Below are 23571 nucleotides of genomic sequence, written 5' to 3' on the forward strand. Positions count from 1 at the left end.
TTCCTGTTTATGACACATAAACTACTACTTCCCAGTTTTCTCAGCAATCAAATTCCGTGCTTTCATTAGGTTTGTATTCGTTTGGCTTGTATCAATTGCTACCTAAACAAAGGCAAAAAACAATGGTTTAATGTTTCTCAGAAATGCGTATGGAGTTAAAAAATCTTGCGCAACAGTTTCCACTGCAGTTACAGTAGTCAGCTATTTTATGTTGTTGTTCTCTAAAAGTCATGCCAAATCATGACAGCTCAGGCTCGTTTGTTATATGCTTTTCTTACCAGTAGAAGGAAAAGACAATGATGGAATTGGATGAAGTGAGGTAGATGCATTAGGTAGGTCAAAAGAAGGGATATCCTACAAAGACTTACATTTACTGTTACGCCAAACCCTTTTCCCCGTCTCTCATATGCTAAGAAATTGACAAATTCTTTACAATCAGCAAATTTGTTTGCATCCCCATCATGATGAAAAAAGAAAAGTGTGACACTCGTTAATAGTGATCCAAGGACAAATTTTAATGAGGAAGAGTTTCAGCTTTCGTTTTCACAGAGGGTTCAGTCAAGACAGGGAAACTTGACATGAATTAACACTTTTTACAGGATTTCTTGCAGTATCTCCGCATGTAAGCAGGGTTCGCTTGACATTCTCCTGATTTGGCCCATGACTTACAGTATCTGTGTTTGTCTTCGCAGGCAGTTGCAACAGTTTCTGAAATAAGAAAACCGTGTCATTATAAATGATTTGAGAACAGCATATTAATGATGTATTACCAGACTGCAGACTGCCTGTTTTGTAGGTCTGCCCAAAACAGAAGGAGTGGCATTTCCTTCCGTCGCGTCGTGTCTGCGAACTGAGCTTCAATGAGTTCCTGAACAGCTTTAAATAAAAGACTGTAAGAAGAATGCATAAAAATAATTTGATAGTGATGTAAAGAGATATTTCACAATTATGATAAAAATAATTACGATAAAAATAATTACAACAGCTGATCACCATTTCAGTTGGAAGGTGTCATCGATGAAACACATTTTGAAGTTATATACATTGCAGAGGGCACCAAAGAGTTATTTATAATTGCTGTTAAGCATAAGGTGCAAAACAGCTGCTTGAAAGCGTGGATAATGAAGAGCAGTTCGAAACCGTTTACACTGCTGTGTTAGGAAGCATATAAGCAACAGCACTGTACAGGTCAAAAGGAACTATTGCACCTTTAAATCAGAAGGCGTATTTGAGCCAGTTGCAAGAGAGAGATATAAGATTCTTAGTATAAAAACGATCTTCCACAAGTTATTTGTCATGAAATATCAAGTAATAAAAGCATAGCAACTTCTAATAAAAAGAAATGTTCTTGGCTTTTACAGACTACGCTAATGTCATTAGAATATTCATGAATGACGAGATTTTGAGCTAAGAATTAATTTGACAAATTTCAAAATCATGTAGACAACTGTGACATCTAGAAGGAGGATCATTTCATCCCATATAAGATTTATTTTTGAAATAAATTCACATTTAAATGCTGTTCACTCTCTGATGGTTTAACTTGAAGCTTTGCGAGTTCTCGTCTTTAGGGCGCCCTACTGGTGAGAAAATTTCTAGACATCAAAGTCGGAGTCGGAATCTTCGTCATGCTCAAGTGCTTGAAAATAACTTTAAGCTAAACGTTCATTTGCCGTTACGATGCCTTCATAAGAGCAAAAAACTACCTATTACCGAGTTCTGAAAGAGCTGATTCGTTGCTGATTCGACTTGTGCATAACATTTCCAGAGAACTTTAGAAAGGCAAAACTATCAGCCATAGTATCTACTTGATCGTACCGCTACACCCCACGAGCGTGACAAATATAATTTGGAAATAAACACGAAGCACTTCACCAGAAGATCAGAAACTCACAAACACAAGTTTACACAAAACGAGTGCTACGAAGTGTTGTGAATTTACCTGTAGGCTGAAGGTGCTGGAAAGTGTACTGAGTCTTAGAGAGCCCCACCTGTCTCTTGACAGTATCCGCAGGAGAACTTACAGAAGACCTGCATATAGGAAGGGTTGGTACCACATTCTCCCGATTTGCTCCACACAGCGCAGTACTCGTTGTCGTCATGGCAGTCTTTACCTGAGGCACCAGGAAATTGTCAACAGTCTGTCATCATGAGGTGCCGTTGAAGAGGCTGTTCTTTATTCATCGAAATTCACGAATTCTAGTGTGGGTATTTCAAAATGGAATATTGGATGTGTCAAGGGGTTAATGCAATGTGTAAACGTGAAGATATTAGTAGATTACTTGAAAGCCCGAAGGCCCCTTTGTTAAGGGGCAGAAGCAGTGACTGAAGCCAGGGGAACAAAAAATTATTGAAGCCTCCTTACACCAGTACTGTTTAAAATTTGTCTTTCTTGGTAGGTTATCCCACAACTAACAGTTGGTCAATTTCATTTCTAGCCTAACCTAATCTGTAAAATACACTTAACATTCACTTCAAGATGTTGAAGTCAAATAAACTGAAGTGTTTCTGTATTAAGAAGGTACTTATTAATAAGCAAAAATGCATGCGACAAAAAAAGTCTTTAATGGTTAATAACTCTAATAGCAAATTGATCAAACTAGACTATTCAGTTTCATTTGTAGACTCATAGTGCTACCCGAGAAAAATAGCTTTTAAAAAGAGAAATAGCAATGAGAAAAACCGCAAAGTTAGAGAAGCTAGACACCTTTGGGGAAATGAGACGAAGAACAACGAATGAGAGTGAAAAGGCAGAAACCAGTGCAGCTGGATGCCGAGAAGACATTTCAAAAAGAATCTACAGCCTAACACCTAAGGCACACTGTAGGTCAGAAGGCAAACGACCGCCCTCCATTCTTTTCCCTTTCACTACACTTCCTTTTCTCTCCATCCTAATTATCACTGTCCCCTGTCCAGCTTTCTATCCCTTCCTCCTCGCACAGGCTACCTGTCTCATCGTTAACTCACCGCATAAGTTGCAGGCCTTCTTGCAGTTGGCTCCCATCCAGACTGGATTATTCTCGCACTCGCCTGTGCCGGCCCACGTCTTGCAGAACTTGTTGCTGTCCTTACAAACCTCTGCGATTAAAAGTGAAATAAATTAAGTTTTGATTTGTGTTGTTGTTGTTGAATAGGATGGCTCCATAATTAGAGTTAATTTTATAATGAGTCTTCCCAATCTTCCTTTTAATTGTTTTCTCTTGGCCAAGATATAACTATTGGCCAATTACTGTCCAATATTGACGTGAAAGAGAAAAGAATTATAAAGCGCAATATGAATTTCATTCTAATTATGCAGTCATCTTATTTAATAGGACTGGTTGAAGAGAGGGTCTACCATAAACCTCGTCATTCATGCTAATCTTGATGTCATTGATAAATTGCAGTCGTGCCTTATCAACAGCATTAGTTATAGAAGCAGCAGTAATCTTGAAATTTTTTACCTCTGATATTATGTAACGAAGCCAAAATTAAAATGTAGAAATAATAAAGCAACGGACTCACAGAATTATTCTTATTTACATCGAGACTAATTTCACATTTATCTAAGGTACCTGTGCACCATAATATTTACTTAAAGAAACATTCAAAGATTAGGATCAAATTTTCGAGGTGAACAGACTTCTTGGTCATGCAAAGTTTATAGAGTGGTGGTGGCATGATGTCAAGCTCACGGGAACAATGACTAAAAGAGTAGTCGAAGAAAAGTAAAAAAAAAAATAAATAAATAAATAAATAAAGAGGGTAGCCTTATAAAGGAGAAGTGAACCCAAATGTAAGTTTTCCTACATAAATCTTGAGGAGTGAAGGAAAATTTGAAAATTCAATTGATTATTGAGTTCTCTCTCTCTCTCTCTCTCTCTCTCTCTCTCTCTCTCTCTCTCTCTCTCTCTCTCTCTCTCTCTCTCTCTCTCTCTCTGTATATATTATATATTATTATGTATAATATATATATATATATATATATATATATATATATATATATTATGTATGTATATATACATACAAGCAGACATATATATCATATATATATATTGTGTATATATATATATATATATATATATATATATATATATATATATATATATATATATATATATATATATATATATATATATATATATATATATACACATACATACATACGTATATAGCTAATGTAACCATTTCTCTTTAAACTTTGATGAATATGTCCTCGTCTTCATATGTAAGATTCAAAGGAGAGAGAGAGAGAGAGAGAGATTTCTCAAGTTTTCTTACCTGGGACAATTGTGGTGAGAGTCTCATTCAATGTGTTTTCCTCTGCTGTAGTGTTTGAGCAGTTATATAGTAGCTGAAGTTTCTGAATATCCTTCTGCAAGAATCGTAGGTAGAACACAGAGAGTAACTAAGAGTGTATCGTACTCGTAGTTTGCAATATATATATATGTATATAAATATATATATATATATAATATATATATATATATATTTGATTTGTATTGTTTATATACTCATGAATACCGAAAGCAGGTAGACAGTCAGATTGAACCATTAAAAAAATGATTTAATGACTTAGGATGAAGAAATCAAAAACAAACATCTGAGAGCATAAGTTTTGGATAAACAAAAGTGGAATTTTGGACATTAGTAGTCTTAACAGGAAAATAGATATTTCATTTCTTTTTTGGAGGATGATTTCTTTATTATAGTCATATTTTTTATGGTATGATAATATGTACATGTAATTCAAATGAGGTTAGTAAATCATAGACTACTAGGTATCGTACTTATAGCCATTCTTAAGGATTACTTTGTATAGTTTTTAATGTACTTAACGAAACACTAAAGTAGCATGTCAATTATAGTCGATAATTTTCCTGATTTATTTCTCAGTAGACACGCTTTTAATCGATATTTCTTAACTTTTCCTAAAAGAAAAAGTTAAATGGATATTGTATCTGTGAAACTTAATTTTCTCAGAGTATGTGTATCCAGTAACGTACGTGCATGCATATGTGTGTATGCCGTTTCAACCATAAAACTGCTCCTTACCTTGGAGAAGCCCCTTCTCTGGCCGATTTCAGCTCCTGTGACTCGAGGAATGATAGTAGGACGCGTGCGATCTTTGGCAAATGCGTAGGGCCCATAATGCATTATAGAACCTGTTGATGAAAGAGAAAAAAGATGATAGCAGTTTTATAGTTAATGATAAGACACCAAATGGTTTCTCACTTGGTTCAATGATAGCCATGTTTGTCATCTTATTGTTAATGTAGATTTCTCTCCCGTAAAACAATGACCATCTCATGATTACACGATCCACCTACAGCAAATAATGCTAATAATCGGCCTTCAACGTATTTTATTCTATGCTGTTGCAGATCTTATCAGTGTGCAAAGTCTACTGAGTACAAGACACAAGGGAATTCTGGAAACTTAATGGCATCTTGTCCTCTTTTATTTAGGGATTTATAGATTTGTTTGCTCCGTTAATCTGTTATCTATTTATATATTTGTTTTCTGTTGCCAGGCATAATGAACATTTACATCTGTCCTTCTTCTCCTAAGCAGACAGTTTTTATCATCAACTTCGATATTTTTCCTCTCATCTGCATTCGACATTCAGACAACACTTTTAAGAGTTGAGTTGGTTCAATAGCCTTTTAAGTTTCCATTGACATTTCTGTATTCTTACAAAGCTTTCTCAACGATTCTTTTACCTCCCATGCTTTACATTTATTCCTAAAATAACATTCATTGGTCTAACGTGGTCTATCTTCATGGTTTCCAACTACCCTCATAACCTTACTCTGACTTAAGATTATTTTTAAGTTCTTTAACCCCCATGGCTGGGGGTTAAAAGAAGAAGAGGTTTATTTTTATTAATATTATAATAAGCCCAGATTCATATTGCAGTAATTCAATATCCATATTGTTCAAATGTGAGCCAACCTAGAAACGGTTTTATTCTCCATTCTAACTGTTATTTGTCGCTTGTCCGTTTTAGAATCCGTGAGAACGCCGTAGTCCCCCAAAGGAAAAAAAATTTAATAAATTTTAGCCAAAAATAGCAGAAGCAGAGGAAATATGCAGTCCGGATATACTGTCTGAATTCGGACCAAAAATATATGGCAACAATATTTGAATTACCGGAGAGTAAAAATAGGTGCATAAATGACATATGAAGCTGTGCTGCTGAATCTTATCAAAATAAACCTGGAGATACTTTAGAAGAGACATATTAATTTTAATAGTCGAAAAGCTGGTCTTGATATTTTAAACAGTAAAATACCACTGATATTTTCGTTTGTTATCAAGAGGAGAAACTCACCGAGGTCGTACTCCACTCCCAGAGTTTGTATTTTATCCCAAGAAGATTTCTCGAAGTTGTACCACATTCCATCTTGGATGTTGGGTCTGTTGATCGTGATGTAGTTGTCGCGATCCCCGCGTGACTGCTCGTGCCAGAACCCGGCCGCGTGCATCAGTTCGTGCATGACGATGCCCACGTACAGGCAACCGGGCCCTAGAGAAACCTTCTGGGCACCGCCTTGGCGTCCCACGGAGCTAGAGCACCTGACGAAAGGGAATGGAAATTCAGGTCAAGATTTGCATCATGGCAGGGGCAGGGTGCGAGACCTTTGCTTTTCAAAGGTTGTGGGCGAAGTTAGGTCACAGGTCAGCTAAATGCCCCCTTATTCTTTTCTGTAGAGAAATGAAGACAAACACGCAGAAGTCAAACATTACTTACCCATCGCCCTTGAGTATGTGAATGTAGTCTCTTTCGACTGTCCTGGGCACAAATTTGAGGCAGGTTTGCCCTTGGTATTCCTTTAGAGCCATGGCTATGGTTGCTCGCTCGAAATTATCTGCAATACAGAATTTTTTAGTTGAAGGATAGGAGCCTTTGCCCTTATTAACAAAAAACTTTTTTCTTCAAGTTCTTAGTATTGCACACGATTATATATATGTATACACACACATTATATATATATATATATATATATATATATAATATATATATATATATATATATATATATATAATGCTCTGGTCCTGAAATATCATTAAAAACCTGGAGGTATTGGGAAGAGAGATTTTAAATCGCAGGTAAATAAATGTATTCTCTAATTATTGATGCAATACAGAATAACTGTGATATCAGAACAGAAGAGAATGCAAGTAAGATGAAACCAGCTGAAGAAATTAGGGAAACGGCCGAGGTAATTTGGAGGTAGTTTCTGATTCAATCGTTACAGAAAGGAATGTTATTCCAGTATGAACAGGCTGAGTGTTCATTTTATACCTGAATTTGGCATTTAGGTGAATCAGGTACAGACCTAACTTTCGCTAATCATGCCTTTGGTTCTTGAGTCGAATTAGGAAGTCGTCGATACAGCCGCTAGTCAGACAGATTAGATCAGCTGAATGATCTAGAATATGGGAGATACTACTGGCAATAGGGGACGAAAGACCTAACCATTCAATTAGGCCACATCCACTGTACTTACTGTATGAAGAAGACACGACGTAGGGAATAATGCCCTTCGGCCACAATTTGCTCATCTCGACAACAGCGTTTCTAATATTTGCGGGACCTCCCTGAAAATGAAGATGTTGAAAAATATATTTAAAAAGAGTAAATAATTGTACTGTTGATAACTCTAGGTCGAGAATACTATTGCAATACAAAATTGCATGCTATCTCGGATGTATCGCAAATAGTTTGCGCTTGTCATAGGCTAATTCGATACTGTAACTTTCTGTAAAGCAATGCAATCTAATGTATCGAAAAATCTTATTGCAAGTGGGATTACTATGAATTTGTTTTTGGAATTTTTCAGCTTATGATGATTTGCCCTATGATGTCACTAATTATTTTCAAACGCCCAGTCATGGTTCTAATGAGCTGCAGTGTGGCCTGACTGTTAACATGGGCTGAAGTGTTTGATGTAGAAAGACGCTTGCGTTTGGAATTGTTGACTGGTTTCTGTTTTTTCCATAATATATTGTACATGCTTCTGTCAGGAAAAGTTTTGTACAACTTTCCATGATCGCTATATGTTAGATTTACCGTACTCTTTAAGGAGACTTTGATGTAAATATAAGTTTATGGAAAGTTAACTTCTCTCTTTCTCTCGTATTAGTTCAGTTGCTCATGACTGTCATATGCTGCACTACATTACTGTCTTGCCGCTGCCATTATTCCCAGTGTCTACGAGGCTCTTGGTTTCTCAGAAGGTTTAGCCGTGCAAAGACTCAATTGAACATATCTTGTTAGTTTACTATCAGTTCCATAATAAAAAAAAATTTACATGTAAGTAGGTAGTAGTTAAGAATTTGGTTTCCATGTCGTAATGATGATTATATAACGTTACATTTAAAACTTCCCTAAATGAAAAAAAATAGATAAATATTTAGAATTTTGCTTTTGTTTCCAAGAAAATGTCTTTAAAATTGTTAGGCACTGCACTTAAACGAGGGCACCGTAATGTCCGTAAATATACTTCTCTTGGCCTTTTCCATAACTGTAATTAAATAAAATTCCAATTTTCATCCCTTGCACAGAAATGGTTTATGTACAAATGGGACGTCAGACGCAAAAGGATTTTGGACACCTTACCATCCCATCGTTGCTGATGGAGTCGTTCATATTCAGGATGATGTCTCCCTGGTAGAGACCTGCCAGCTCGATGGGGTCAGCTTGGTGTTTGGTGTCCAGCGAAGGGTGAGCTGTGGGTAGTTGCAAACCATATGGTACAAAAGTGAAGGAAATTTATTTTAAACGCACTCACACACACACACACACACACATTCCACTATTGAGTTGAGATTAAAATTGTTAAGAATTAGGAGTAGAAACTATTGGGATCGTAATTGTTACAGAATTACGAGTAGAAAGTGTTGAGATCGTAATTGTTATAGAATTAGGAATAGAAACTATTGAGATCGTAATTGTTATAGAATTAGGGATAGAAAGTATTGGGATCGTAATTGTTATAGAATTAGGATTAGAAACTATTATGATTGTAATTGGTATAGAATTAGGAGTAGAAACTATCGAGATCGTAATTGTTATTGAATCAGGATTAGAAAATATTGAGATTGTAATTCTTGCAGAATATTGAGAATGCAATTGTTGTAGAATTAGGAGTAGAAACTATTGAGGTTGTAATTGTTATAGAATTAGGAGTAGAGACCATTGACATCGTAGTTGTTATAGAATTAGGAGTAGAAACTATAGAGATTGTAATTGTTATAGAATTAAGAGTCGAGATTATTGAGAATGTCATTGTTGTAGAAGTAGGAGTGAAAACTACTTACACATGTGAACGGCAATTTCAAAGTCATGGGCTCCAATCGGATCACCAGGGATGTCATTCTCCATCTGTAAAAAAATCATTCAGAATCAGTTGACCGTTGTGTGTACATACACACACACACATACGAATAAATAGTTGTCTGTGGGTTAACATACCGTTACTAAGAATAATCCTACTTGTTTACTCCAGCATTATATATTGTAACTTTTAAACAATAACAACGATAGTTGTCACTAGCAACACGGTTAGTGTTCAAAGTTAATGAAGACGAGAAATTAGGCGATTGAACGTTTTAACACTTTGAACGCATCCCATTCTGCGAATTGAGGAAATCAAGTCTAACCAAAAATAATGATCAAAACTTATATGCTAGAAAATCAAGACACCCAACGTGACTAAGGCTGTCAAACAAATTAAGTAATAATGCAAGGAAAGGCGAAAATGGTTCACTCATACAAACCAGATAAAAAGGTATTGAGCGTCTAAACAGAAGACGAAGCTGACAAGTTCCCGAATTAACTAGAGAGAAAGTAACAACAGTGACAGCGAATTCAGGACAGGAAAGTGGAATGAAACCAGTGTGCTGCCAAATTTGGTACCAGTCTATTGATGTAAGATAAGCAGATTTCAGAATATCTTACACGATGTAGGTACATAAGAAGGATTCAATTTATATATATATATATATATATATATAATATATATATATATATATAATATATCCTATAATTATATATTTGTATGTAGATATATACGTATTTATATATATATATATATATATATATATATATAATATAATAATTATACATATGATATATATAATATATATATGTATATATGATGTTGAGAGAGAGAGAGAGAGAGAGAGAGAGAGTTCTGAAACAATGCCACACGAATCGGAATCTATCTGTCATCGAGCAATTAGCGGCCATAGATCATATCAGCACTCAGGTTGTGAGGATGCTAATATACGGGTGGTGGTGCCGTACTCCAACAACATTTCAGAATAAGAGTTGCATGCATGTACCCACAGCAGTCTCTCTCTCTCTCTCTCTCTCTCTCTCTCTCTCTCTCTCTTAATTATATACAGTTAATTTGTTTATTGCTGAATGCGACTCTTACACTATCTTCAAAATAAAGTTTTAACCAATCTGCAAATCAATAGCAATTTCTCAGTGACAAGAAAAATGTATATGTAAAATGGAAGCTATCAAATTCCTTTAATAAATGGAGGCTTTCGTTATAGCGAAAGGTAGAATGATCTGCCGAAACTGAAGCATTAATATACGTGGGTCCACATCCGAAAATTCTCCAGTCAAGGGAACCAAGAAATTCCTACAAAGTGTCTTTGTAGGAATTACTTTGTAGGAATTACCACTTATCATAGACTAATGGGTTATGCTTGCATGCCGAATCATCACAGAAAGCAGTTATTTTTCTATCTTATTGATATATTGCTACATCTGCATGTTTTTGATAAGACATCAACGAAAGAAAAACAAATAAATTTAAAGCAAAACAGGTGATGAAGATAGTCGAAGAAAATAGATTTTACGAGAACTCCGGAAATTCGGGAATGCACTCATTTAAGGAAAAATGTGAAAAATAGCAAGAATTAATATAACGAAGATACCAGTGAAGTGATAGTTATAGTCATAGCCAATTAAAACCTTATACACAGAGGTGTGTGTGTGTGTGTGTGTGTGTGTGTGTGTGAGAGAGAGAGAGAGAGACTGGTAAAAATAAGGAGTAGTTTTAAAGTCTTGCTATGATCAGATAGATAAAAGAGAGAGAAACAAGTGATATTAAGAGCTGCTGTGACCAGATAAAAAAACGAGAGAGAGAGAGAGAGAGAGAGAGAGAGAGAGAGAGAGAGAGAGAGCTGTTACGATCAGGTTAAAATAGAGAGAAGTTTACAAGTGTTTGTATGATCAGATAAATAATAAAGAAACAAGACAGATATCGAGAGTTGTTATGACCAGATCAAAACAAAACGAGAGAGAGAGAGAGAGAGAGAGAGAGTTCTGGCTGAGGAATTTGAACCGTTTCCTGGAGACCCATGTCAAGAGCGGGACTGCGCGCCATTAGTCATGTGCAACTGCCAAAGGCTATGGAGCTCCACCCAAACAGCTCATCACAACAAATTGCAGAGCATGAATCCGATAAAAGGAGAGACAGTCGTTCTCGCTCCTCGCAGAATCGATGTCACCGTCAGTGTTTAACGGAAAGGTGCCAAGTTTCATTTCATACCATTAATATTAAGGTTGTTATTTCATCAAGGTTTTGGGAACTAATATAAGAAAACATGACGGAGCATAAACACTGATATTTTGAACAATCTAGGCTCCTTCGATGTCCGCAAATGCTTTTCTTTCAAAAACCTGTTTTCCTCTCCACTGTCACTTTAGCTTTGCCTTCTTCATAGCATTTTTCTGGACGAGATTTACTCATAAATGTCAAATCGACAGTGTTTACTTTGTGACTGTTTCATTTTATATGTTTTATCAATTTTTTATATATATTTATGTTGCCAACAATCAATAGGATACGACTGGAGTATTACTAATAACATTTTCAGGCAACTGAGGTTTTGCTTGCTTTCAATGCCAAAATGTTGGTGACGTTAAGTTTTCCAAGACGCAGTTATGAACACATGCGATTCTTCGAAAATGTCATTATTATTACCATTAATAATAATAATAATAATAAGAAACAGGGAGAATAAAACAAAGATTCACAGAGATCACGACAGACACAGTCAGACACCAACTAAAGAAAATGCCAAACTGGAAAGCCCCAGGTCCCGATGAAGTCCATGGATACTGGCTCAAAAACTTCAAGGCCCTACACCCACGAATAGCAGAACAACTCCAGCATTGTATCTCAAATCACCATGCACCCAAATGGATGACCACAGGAAGAACATCCTTAGTACAAAAAGACAAGAGTAAGGGAAATATAGCCAGTAACTACAGGCCTATCACCTGCCTACCAATAATGTGGAAGTTACTAACAGGTATCATCAGTGAAAGGCTATACAACTACCTAGAGGAGACAAACACCATACCCCACCAACAGAAAGGCTGCAGAAGGAAGTGTAGGGGCACAAAAGACCAGCTCCTGATAGACAAAATGGTAATGAAGAACAGTAGGGGAAGGAAAACCAACCTAAGCATGGCATGGATAGACTATAAGAAAGCCTTCGACATGATACCACACACATGGCTAATAGAATGCCTGAAAATATATGGGGCAGAGGAAAACACCATCAGCTTCCTCAAAAATACAATGCGCAACTGGAATACAATGCTTACAAGCTCAGGAATAAGACTAGCAGAGGTTAATATCAGGAGAGGGATCTTCCAGGGCGACTCACTGTCCCCACTACTCTTCGTAGTAGCCATGATTCCCATGACAAAAGTACTACAGAAGCTGGATGCCGGGTACCAACTCAAGAAAAGAGGCAACAGAATCAACCATCTGATGTTCATGGACGACATCAAGCTGTATGGTAAGAGCATCAAGGAAATAGACACCCTAATCCAGACTGTAAAGGAACTGTTATCTGGGGACATCAAGATGGAGTTTGGAATAGAAAAATGCGCCTTAGTCAACATACAAAAAGGCAAAGTAACGAGAACTGAAGGGATAAAGCTACCAGATGGGAGCAACATCAAACACATAGATGAGGGGGGATACAAATACCTGGGAATAATGGAAGGAGGGGCATATAAAACATCAGAGATGAAGGACACGATCAGGAAAAGAATATATGCAGAGACTCAAGGCGATACTCAAGTCAAAACTCAACGCCGGAAATATGATAAAAGCCATAAACACATGGGCAGTGCCAGTAATCGGATACAGTGCAGGAATCGGATACTGGCAATGGAATGAGTGATGGACGAAGGCAGAACTCCGCAGCATAGATCATAAAACCAGGAAACATATTACAATACACAAAGCACTACACCCAAGAGCAAATACGGACAGGACTATACATAACACGAAAGGAAGGAGGGAGAGGACTACTAAGTATAGAGGACTGCGTCACATCGAGAACAGAGCACTGGGGCAATATCTGAAAACCAGTGAAGACGAGTGGCTAAAGAGTGCATGGGAAGAAGGACTAATAAAAGTAGACGAAGACCCAGAAATATACAGAGACAGGAGAATGACAGACAGAACAGAGGACTGGCACAACAAACCAATGCACGGACAATACATGAGACAGACTAAAGAACTAGCCAGCGATGACACATGGCAATGGCTACAGAGGGGAGAGCTAAAGAAGGAAACTGAAGGAATGATAACAGCGGCACAAGATCAGGCCCTAAGAACCAGATATGTTCAAAGAACGATAGACGGAAATAACATCTCTCCCATATGTAGGAAGTGCAATACGAAAAATGAAACCATAAACCACATAGCAAGCGAATGCCCGGCACTTGCACAGAACCAGTACAAAAAGAGGCATGATTCAGTGGTAAAAGCCCTCCACTGAAGCCTGTGCAAGAAACATCAGCGACCTTGCAGTAATAAGTGGTACGAGTACCAACCTGAGGGAGTGAATAGAAAAACGATCCAACGCAAAAGTCCCCTGGACTGGGACTTGGTATCAGAACGGATAGGGTGATACGTGCAAACAGACCAGACGTGACGTTGATTGACAAAGTCAAGAAGAAAGTATCACTCATTGATGTCGCAATACCATGAGACACCAGAGTTGAAGAGAAAGAGAGGGAAAAAATGGATAAGTATCAAGATCTGAAAATAGAAATAAGAAGGATATGGGATATGCCAGTGGAAATCGTACCCATAATCATAGGAGCACTAGGCACGATCCCAAGATCCCTGAAAAGGAATCTAGAAAAACTAGAGGCTGAAGTAGCCCCAGGACTCATGCAGAAGAGTGTGATCCTAGAAACGGCACACATAGTAAGAAAAGTGATGGACTCCTAAGGAGGCAGGATGCAACCCGGAACCCCACACTATAAATACCACCCAGTCGAATTGGAGGACTGTGATAGAGAAAAAAAAAAAAAAAAAAAATAATAATAATATTATTATTATTATTATATTATTATTATTATTATTATTATTATTATTATTATTATTATTATTATTATTATTATTAATTTTTGCTCTATCACAGTCCTCTAATTCGACTGTGTGGTATTTATAGTATGGGGTTCCGGATTGCATCCTGCCTCCTTAGGAGTCCATCAATTTTCTTACTATGTGCGCCGTTTCTAGGATCACACTCTTCTGCATGAGTCCTGGAGCTACTTCAGCCTCTAGTTTTTAGTTTTTTTTTTTTTTTTTTTTTCCAGATTCCTTATCAGGGATCTTGGGATCGTGCTAGTGTTCCTATGATTATGGGTACAATTTCCACTGGCATATCCCATATCCTTCTAATTTTTATTTTCAGGTAATGATACTTATCCATTTTTTCCCTTTCTTTCTCTTCAACTCTGGTGTCCCATGGTATTGCGACATCAATGAGTGATACTTTCTTCTTGATTTTGTCAATCAACGTCACGTCAGGTCTATTTGCACGTATCACCCTATCTGTTCTGACACCATAGTCCCAGAGGATCTTTGCCTGATCGTTTTCTTCAGGTTGGTGTTTGTACCACTTATTGCTATTATTATTATTATTATTATTATTATTATTGGAGAAACAAACCCTAAGTTATGTATATATGGACATATATTTAAAGGTAAATCTGTACAGATAGCTTTCGGAATCTATACAGATTTATCTATAAATAACTGTGGATATGTTTCTCCATTTTTAGGCTCGTGCTACTATGAGTATTTTGTTATTATTATTATTATTATTATTATTATTATTATTATTATTATTATTATTATTATATTATTATTCTAACTGCACATTCTAAGAGGAATGAGCTCAGATTATCATATATCCCTACACTGCATGTGGGTTTTTATTAAGATTCAAGTTCTCATTCGTTTCGGACACAAAACTGTAACACTGAATCAAACCAACAACAAAATCAGTTTGTTAAAGAGATCCCAAAGATACCTCCTTCCTTACCGTATCGACGTTTCCCATAGGAACGTCGACGAAGGCACTCGGATCCAACTGAGGTTCGCCGAAGATCTGGAGGTTTGGGTCGGAGGATCGCGCTATAGAGCAATGCGCGCAGTGGCTCGCGAAACACGCCGCCACCCATAAGTATGTCAAGATGCTCTGTGGGGAGAGAAGAGGTGATTAAAGAAAACGGGTAATTTGAAATAGATGTTCAATATTTGCTTCAGAGGAAGATAATGAAAAAGGGGTCAGTTATGGCTGCTGCCCTTTGCGAACATGCCTGAGACAGTGTTTAACCGTTTATTATGATATTATGTTTACGTCTTTAGTCTGGACAAACTTTCAGCAATATTCAGTTTTATTTCGTATCAGGAGTTACACAAAAGTTATTGCAGAAATCAACAATCGAAATTTTGTTTAAAGTCATGTCTCATAGATCACCCCAGTGGGCTTTAGTAATGACACAGATCATGATCGTAGTCTGGAATTTCATATAACTCGTCAAAAAAAAAAGTCCAATTAGGTGATTGGGAAAGGTGGGGGAACATTTTTAACACGTGCATAGACACAAACTTCAATTTTAAGAATGGCATTTATAATCTTATTGTCATGATATTCAACAATGATCATTTTTCTTTCGTCCAGAACTCAGTACTTGGGGAAGGAGTAGAAGCATCGTATCAGTATTTTCCTGTAAGATACCAACCATAACTTGGTTACAACGCGACTACATAACTTTTGCTGGACTACTGTAAGCTGTAGTAGCTTATATAGTTTCCTATTGTAAAATTTTGATAGGAATAAAAATGTATACTTAAAGTACTTAAGTATGGATGATTCATTGTACACTTTTAAGATGCAATTTCGAGAGTGATATCAGAAACAGAAAACATTTATATTATGGTATTTATAATAAATGTTGGGTGTATGTACACCAAGAACGACCACACCAATAAAAACCAAAAGTAAAATTTAAGAGTAGAGGCCTAAGTCTATTCTTGCCAAGGAAGTGATTTCATAGATAGACAAATTTCCTATTGAATAGGATATTACGCCATAACTTCTTTCGTTTCGCGTTTCTCTGAAGGATTCTTTGGGGCCCAACAAATGGTGAGGCGTCTTATGACGATGCTTGAGTGCTTTGAAAGGTGTCTGTGTTGTAATGGACACCGGTTGATGTCATAAGAGAACTGGCACTGTAGCTCAAAATCTGTGCCACGTTTAAGAACAGAAGCAAAGTTTACGTCGTTCCCCAGCGTAAAATGTTACGAAATGTTTTAACATGATAAAAAGAAAATCTAGCAATGATTATTTTAGCATTGATTAGGTCTGTAGTGCTTTTAAATATTAAATAAATTGATTGAGAAAGTTTGATTTGGCAGCGCCACTTCCCACCCTTTCCCTGCCCAAAACGACAAGAAGGTTTGGAAATAATATAGTCCCCAAGGAAGCTGAAAGATAGCTCCTGGTTTATGATGTTATTGAAAGCAATGCCGAGAGGTATTTTTGCATGAGCAGCGTAGTATTACTTAAGGGTTTGCAATGCTCATCCATATAACTAAGTTCATGTAGTACACAAGTGCCCAGTTGTAGGAAAATAAAAAAACCGGACAGTGCTTCCCAAGGAGAACGAACAATGTCCCTCACTAACACTTATGTTGGCCGCACGATTGCATCATTCCACATCCTCAGTATCATTGTAACAAAGTGCTATTCTTCAACGACTCGGAAAGAAGATGAATTTTATGCAAAGTAAGTGATCCTTCTCGCTTTCAGCGATATTGAACATTGCGTTATGCAGGTCAGAACTTATGTCTCAGCAGTCAGAATTCGCCTAATCAAATTTTGGGTGTTGGTGTCTGTCAAACGCCACCAAATGACAAACATGAAAATTAGACTGACGAGGCACTCAGTAAAGACATACAGTAACCTCCATGATGCTGGAACTATTGAAATTTCTGTGACTGTTCCCTGATAATAAAGTAGAAGATATCATGTTACTGCTACTACGAATATTTAACCACGATTACCTCCAGCAAGGTGGAAACGCTTGGGGCTTGGTTTATTAGTTTTCTGTAAAAGAAAACTATTGTGCCGGCTTTGTTTGTCCGTCCGCCCTTCGGATCTTCAAAACTACTGAGGTTAGAGGGCTGCAAATTTGTATGTTGATAATTCACCCTCCAATCATCAAACAGACCAAATTGCAGCCCTCTAGCCTCTGTAATGTTCATTTATTTAAAGTAAGTTCAATTGAGCCATAATCGTGCCTCAGGCAACGATATAGGATAGGCCACCAACAGGCCGTGGTTAAAGTTTCATACAGCATTATACCGAGACTGTATCTGTGACAGAGACCAAGGAAAGATAGATCTGTATTTGGTGGCCTTGATTAATATACGTTGTAGCGGCTGTACAGAAAACTCAATTGCGCCGAAGAAACTTCGGCGCAATTTTTACTAGTCTGTCTGTGTCGGTTAGCACCATTGCAGAAAACATAGTGTGGATTATTGCGCAAATTTGACCAAAGGAATAAGGCATCATGACCTGCAGTAAGTGACCACAGAAACGGGAACTTGCAGAGAGTGTCTGGATGTTATTAGGCAAAACCTTACGATCAATCTGTATAAAAGAAGCATTTAAACAAGACCAACTTGGATTCAGTGAATGTTTAAGCACATTTTCACTCTTCGTTTTGCTCTAAGGCTTTTTATTTTTGTAATTAACCTAATTTTTATTCCTAATACTCTCACAGTAGTATGGCACTATTATTATTATTATTATTATTATTATTATTATTATTATTATTATTATTATTATTATTATTATTATTATTATTATTGTTAAAAAAGATGGCAGAATTAAGCGAGTTGATTTTATATAATGTTTTTTCTATTTTCCTTACAATTCGCTTCTCAGGCTCAGCGATGTTTCTGAGTAACTGGCCAATATTCATATTGGGAATTTTCAAAAAATTGTAAATGCTGAAGGAATCTTTTATTAGAACAGGATATCAGGTCCAGGTCAAGCAGGGGTCGTCGTCAGTGCCGGTATTATTCCGTAAGCGTAGTTCAGTTCGGGCCAGGGTCGTCTTTGGTTTAAGGGCTGGTGTTGGTGCTGGTATAGCTGGTATTGGCCAGTTACTCAGAAACATCGCTGAGCCTGAGAAGCGAATTGTATGGAAAATAGAAAAAACAATATATAAAATCAACTCGCTTAATTCTGCCATCCTTTTTAACAGTATTTGCCTAAAAGAGGGTCTTCTACCAAAATATTATTATTATTATTCATTTTTGGGAGATGTTAAGAACAGGCAAAAGGGGTTTCCCTTATCCTCAGATTCCGGTTTATGTTATTATTTTGTCAATTACATGTTTTGGCTTTGAGGGGATTTGCTTCGCAGAAAAGGCAGGCAGTAATTAATGTATAATTGATTCTTTCGCTGTCTCATTCCCGTATGCAAAACATTTTACTTAAATCTTCTGTAAAGAGATGACTCTCTTTACACTGAATTTACATGTTTAGGTGTAATAAGTTCTTTCTCATTGCTCGTTTTCTGATAATGATACCCCAAGAACTCGTTTGTGATATCGGTCTTGAACCGAGCACCTGGTCGACTCACAACGTCGTAAGACATTTCTGCTTTTTCCCGTGTTGTCTTTTGAACTGGTTTTTCCGGTTAGTCATCACTATTATTGTAAATAACTGCATTCCTTAAGATAGCTCTTTTAAAATACCAATATTTCCGAAACTTAGGGCATCCCTTTCATTCAAGAATTCATATTTTCTCGAAAGCTGAGAGTATGCGCTAAACGAATTAGCATTAATGTTTCATTTTGATTCAGAAATTTTGTTGATCACATTCACTTAATATAAATGACGAAAAACAACCTTAATTAAGGTCTGTTGGGTAGTGATGTCCTTTGACGTTTTGCAGGAAGAACGTCGCCTCCATCTAAGTTTCATTAAAAGCATCAAACCCGAGACGATTGTAAATATGCGACCACCTGGATCATGAACTAGTAGTTTAAGTGTTGCGTTCTCTGCAAGCGTTTCCTCAGAGATGGTAAACATTGTCGACTTTCTCGGTTACTTGTGAATATGGTGCTTTAACTGATTCATCAAGCTAAGTACCATAAGAGCATAAAAGAAAGAAAGAACAGACTTCGCGGTATCTAACTCGGCGCATGTCTCTCTTTCCGTTGTCGGCGGATATTCAAGTCGAGAAGTCCGTTAACTTTTGAATGAAGAGGCTTCGGAGATGGAGGTAACTTTAATAGTGACTGGCGCGAGAAGTCACAGACTAAACGAATGAGCGACAGACATTACGAGAGAGATAGACTTTTTCGTTCAAATTTACAGTAATAATGCAAAAATACGTCGTTGATTTTAATCCCATTAAACAACTCATCCCTCATGATTTCTGTTTTTCTGTCTTGCCTTAAAATCGCAGGAGAGGGACGAGTGAACAGTGCTTGTTACGTGAGGAAAAACTCGAAAAAAGTTTCATATTCTTATTTTGACTGGCTACACAGCGCTCCCATATAAGGCAGTTCCAGTACGTTGATTTTATAATTGTATAATTATATACATTTTATAAAATCGTATAAATTTTCTCGCATTTATATTATACATGAACTGTCTGTATGCGTCTAAAACAAGCAATGTTCTAACTACTTTGAGACAACAATAGTTTTTATATGGACTTTTGTACAACATGACAAGTGTACATAATTAATCTTTATAACTTATAAAGTTTCTCATTTATGATCGACTTGTAGTTATCAGGTAAAGCAGAGAAGAGAAAAAGGAAACGAAATGAAATTCTTGTCATAAAAGACAGATTATGAACATATATGTCACACCTCGGCTGATACCACTGCATCCTGTCCAGTCTTTATTTTTTATGTTATAGTGTTACATTACAGAGAGAGAGAGAGAGAGAGAGAGAGAGTAATTTTTTCAATCACCCGAAAATTTTAGCCAAGGAAAAAACTTTGTATGTGGACAATGCATAGAAATCTGTCAAAACGTGTAGGAAATAAAGTTTTTTTTTTTCGATGGTTTCAGATAAGGGAGAAGAGATATAAAGGGCCAAAAAAAAGACTCAACATGCCGAACAGAAGGGCAACGCCTATGAGCTTCCATTCCCTTAATTAAAGCTCGCACTAAATTGGATATTTTGAGCATATTGTCGAACGTCCCTCCCTGAAACTTGCACCAGACCTCAGGAATAAAGCGCGACCTATAAAAGGACCACAGTGTCGCGCAAAAAAGCCAGGAGCGAAAAGAGATATTTAGTATTATGTGGTTTCGTTACTGCAAGATTAAGCTTGAATGGAAACCGTCGACGGGATTTTTCTTATATTTTTAGCACGGGGACCGAAACCAACAGTGCAGTCCAAAACTATCTGAGCCTCAGCAAAAAGAGATATATATATATATATATATATATATATATATATATATATATATATATATATATGTGTGTGTGTGTGTGTGTGTGTGTGTGCGTGCGTTGTGTGTATACACACACACATATATATATATATATATATATATATATATATATATTTACAAACACAGGATGGAGGAAAATTAAAATAAGACTCAGTATTAATATCAATAAAAACGGAACAATATAATACTTACATATTCTAAAAATAATAATTTAAAAAAATGATAAACTAAAATGAAAAATGAAGAATGCTTAAGTCAGTATCTATCGCTATTGAAGTTAACTCCAATAGCGGTAGGTACAGATTTAAGCATTCTTCAATTTTTATTTTAGTTTATAATTTTTTAAATTATTATGTTTTAGAATATATGAGTTATATATTGTTTCTATTTTTATTGATATTAATACTGAGTCTTATTTTAATTTGTGTATTTTGTATATGTTACAGCCCTAAAGATGAGACCCAAAGTCTCGAAAATTTGGATAATAAATAAATAATGCTACACTGGCTTTTCTCAGTCCTGTTTACATTGAATCTACGGCGTTCCAGATGCCCCAACCTTCCTGTATGTATATATATATATATATATATATAATATATATATATATATGTATATATATATATATATATATATACTCACATATATATATATATATATATATATATATATCTATATATATATATATACTATATATATATATATATATATATATATATATATATATATATATATATATATGTATATATATATATATATATATATATATATATATATATATATACGTATATATATACATATATATATATATATATATATATATATATATATATATATATATATATAGGAAAGGAGAGACAACAAGAAATCGAGTACTCTCTTAATTAATGATGCCGACCTGAAACTCCTTTCCGACTCGACTTTTTAAACTTTTTATCGCTAGAAGGCAGATTACCGTGATACTCGAATCACTACATCAGAGAGGCCTGAAGCTCGTCTTATCCCCCACCCCCCCCCCCAAAAAAAAATAAATAAATAAATAAAAAAACAGAGGAGGCGACGGGGTAAACGACTTGAAACAGCGAAGCTCACAATCGAAGAAGCTACGATAACTGGCGTGTTATTCACCATAGAGGAAAAACACCCACATGCTCTGTTTTTGCAACCGTATATTTAACAAGAGAGATGTATATTACCCCCATGCACCTGTAGAGGTTTCTGCAACATCTGCAACAAGCTCGAAATAGTCTTTAGTGAAGCTAAACCTTTCCTATCGGAAGTAGGTATGATTATACATATCTAGGTAAAAGAGGAAATGACCTCTGCTCCTGTGTACGCACGCACCTACTTTGGCGTTTCGTAGTGTTGCTCTCTCTTTTCAGTCTATCTTTATATCTATTTCTCTCTCTATCCGTCTATCTATGTAACTATATATATATATAGGTATATATATACACGTATATATATGTAGCTATATTGATCGGCGTGTTGTGCGTATATGTGTGTGTATAGAGAATGATTTGTTGTCGATTTTGTGCGAAATGGGGTATTGTAGATGATGAAGAGGAACTGCAGAAATTGTTTAAAGTCTAGAATTTGCATGAGGAAGTTGGGAGTAAACATGTCCAAGATCATGTTATGAGGTTGAATGGAAGCCGTGAAGATAGTGGCGATGAATGTTAGTATGGAGGAATGCAAGCATTTGTGTAAGCATTTGTGAGTAAATAATTTATGAGATGATAGGGAGACGCTGTGAATGTCTATGGAAGCTAATGTTGGGCTGCATGAAGAACCTGTGGCCCGGAGGCATTTTCCACACCCCTGGAAAATGCGGCCCGGAGCGTGGATGTGAAATGCTAATTAAAGAAAAATAGTTGAATATGCAGTCGTATCTGGCTTAAAAGAAACATTTATCTTCATTGTGTGCATCCAACCATCCCTTCAAACACTGAAATAAAATCACACACACACACCAGTTTCACCGTAAATTTCTGTGACATCATTTCAAAATGCCCTTATCCCTGCTTTCACCTGTGATCAATGTTTTCCTGCTTGTCTGTATCTTCCTATTCCTCATCCATTTCTCTGTATCTTTATATTTTCTTCCCCTTTCCATTCTCTTTATGGTAAGATGAATGAGTGTTTAGAGATGGTACCGTCATGTGAAGGAAGACCTAGGAAGGGTTGGCTAGATGGCAAAAAGGGATACGGGAAAGAACACGAGAGAGCCTGCGTGGTTGAAGCGAATGAGCTTGCGTAGGAAGGTTCGACATGCTGTTGATGAGCCTTTTTGACAGTGTGTGTGAAGTAACTGATGTGGAAGTTTCACTGCGCAGGAGGTTCATACACTATTTACTATCTAAAGAACTAAAGAACGGCTGTGACAGCGACCGTTGCATTGTCTCTATAGAGCCAACAACCCCATTTATAGGAAAAGAATATGTGTATATATTATATATATATATATTATATATATATATATATATATATATATATATATATATATATATCACATAACCGTGATTCATATACATGCTTTAAGCTACAAATGTCCTTTAATATCCAATTCGCTCTACCTCGGAATTAATATATTTACAAGTATGTTAACCGAATAGGAATTTGTTAGTCTATAATAATTTCGTACTCTCGTGGATTCGTCACTGAAGTCCAGATTTCTCCTCTGTCCGCTGGTTAGAATCCACGGGAGGACGAAATAATTATAAACTAAAAAATTCCCCTTAGGTTAACTAT

General features: G+C 36.3%; 1 protein-coding gene across 2 annotated transcripts in view; it reads right to left on the minus strand.

Moving 5' to 3' along the window:
- Positions 1 to 23571, minus strand: part of LOC135221036 (zinc metalloproteinase nas-4-like) — a 28618-nt gene continuing 5047 nt past the window's right edge. The window contains exons 2-12 of one of the 2 annotated variants that reach the window (XM_064258769.1): positions 15370 to 15525; positions 9307 to 9370; positions 8606 to 8715; positions 7494 to 7584; positions 6734 to 6851; positions 6314 to 6558; positions 5035 to 5144; positions 4261 to 4354; positions 2968 to 3078; positions 1943 to 2114; positions 572 to 708 (exon numbers count right to left, since the gene is read on the minus strand). In XM_064258769.1, coding sequence (XP_064114839.1) covers positions 1978 to 2114; positions 2968 to 3078; positions 4261 to 4354; positions 5035 to 5144; positions 6314 to 6558; positions 6734 to 6851; positions 7494 to 7584; positions 8606 to 8715; positions 9307 to 9370; positions 15370 to 15525 — 1236 coding nt within the window. In that variant the 3' untranslated portion in view covers positions 572 to 708; positions 1943 to 1977. Of the gene's footprint in view, positions 709 to 1942; positions 2115 to 2967; positions 3079 to 4260; positions 4355 to 5034; positions 5145 to 6313; positions 6559 to 6733; positions 6852 to 7493; positions 7585 to 8605; positions 8716 to 9306; positions 9371 to 15369; positions 15526 to 23571 lie in introns of both variants that reach the window. The other variant, XM_064258770.1, reaches the window with a different exon arrangement.

Source organism: Macrobrachium nipponense, chromosome 2 (assembly GCF_015104395.2).
Source record: "Macrobrachium nipponense isolate FS-2020 chromosome 2, ASM1510439v2, whole genome shotgun sequence".
NCBI classification, from domain to species: Eukaryota; Metazoa; Arthropoda; class Malacostraca; order Decapoda; family Palaemonidae; genus Macrobrachium; species Macrobrachium nipponense.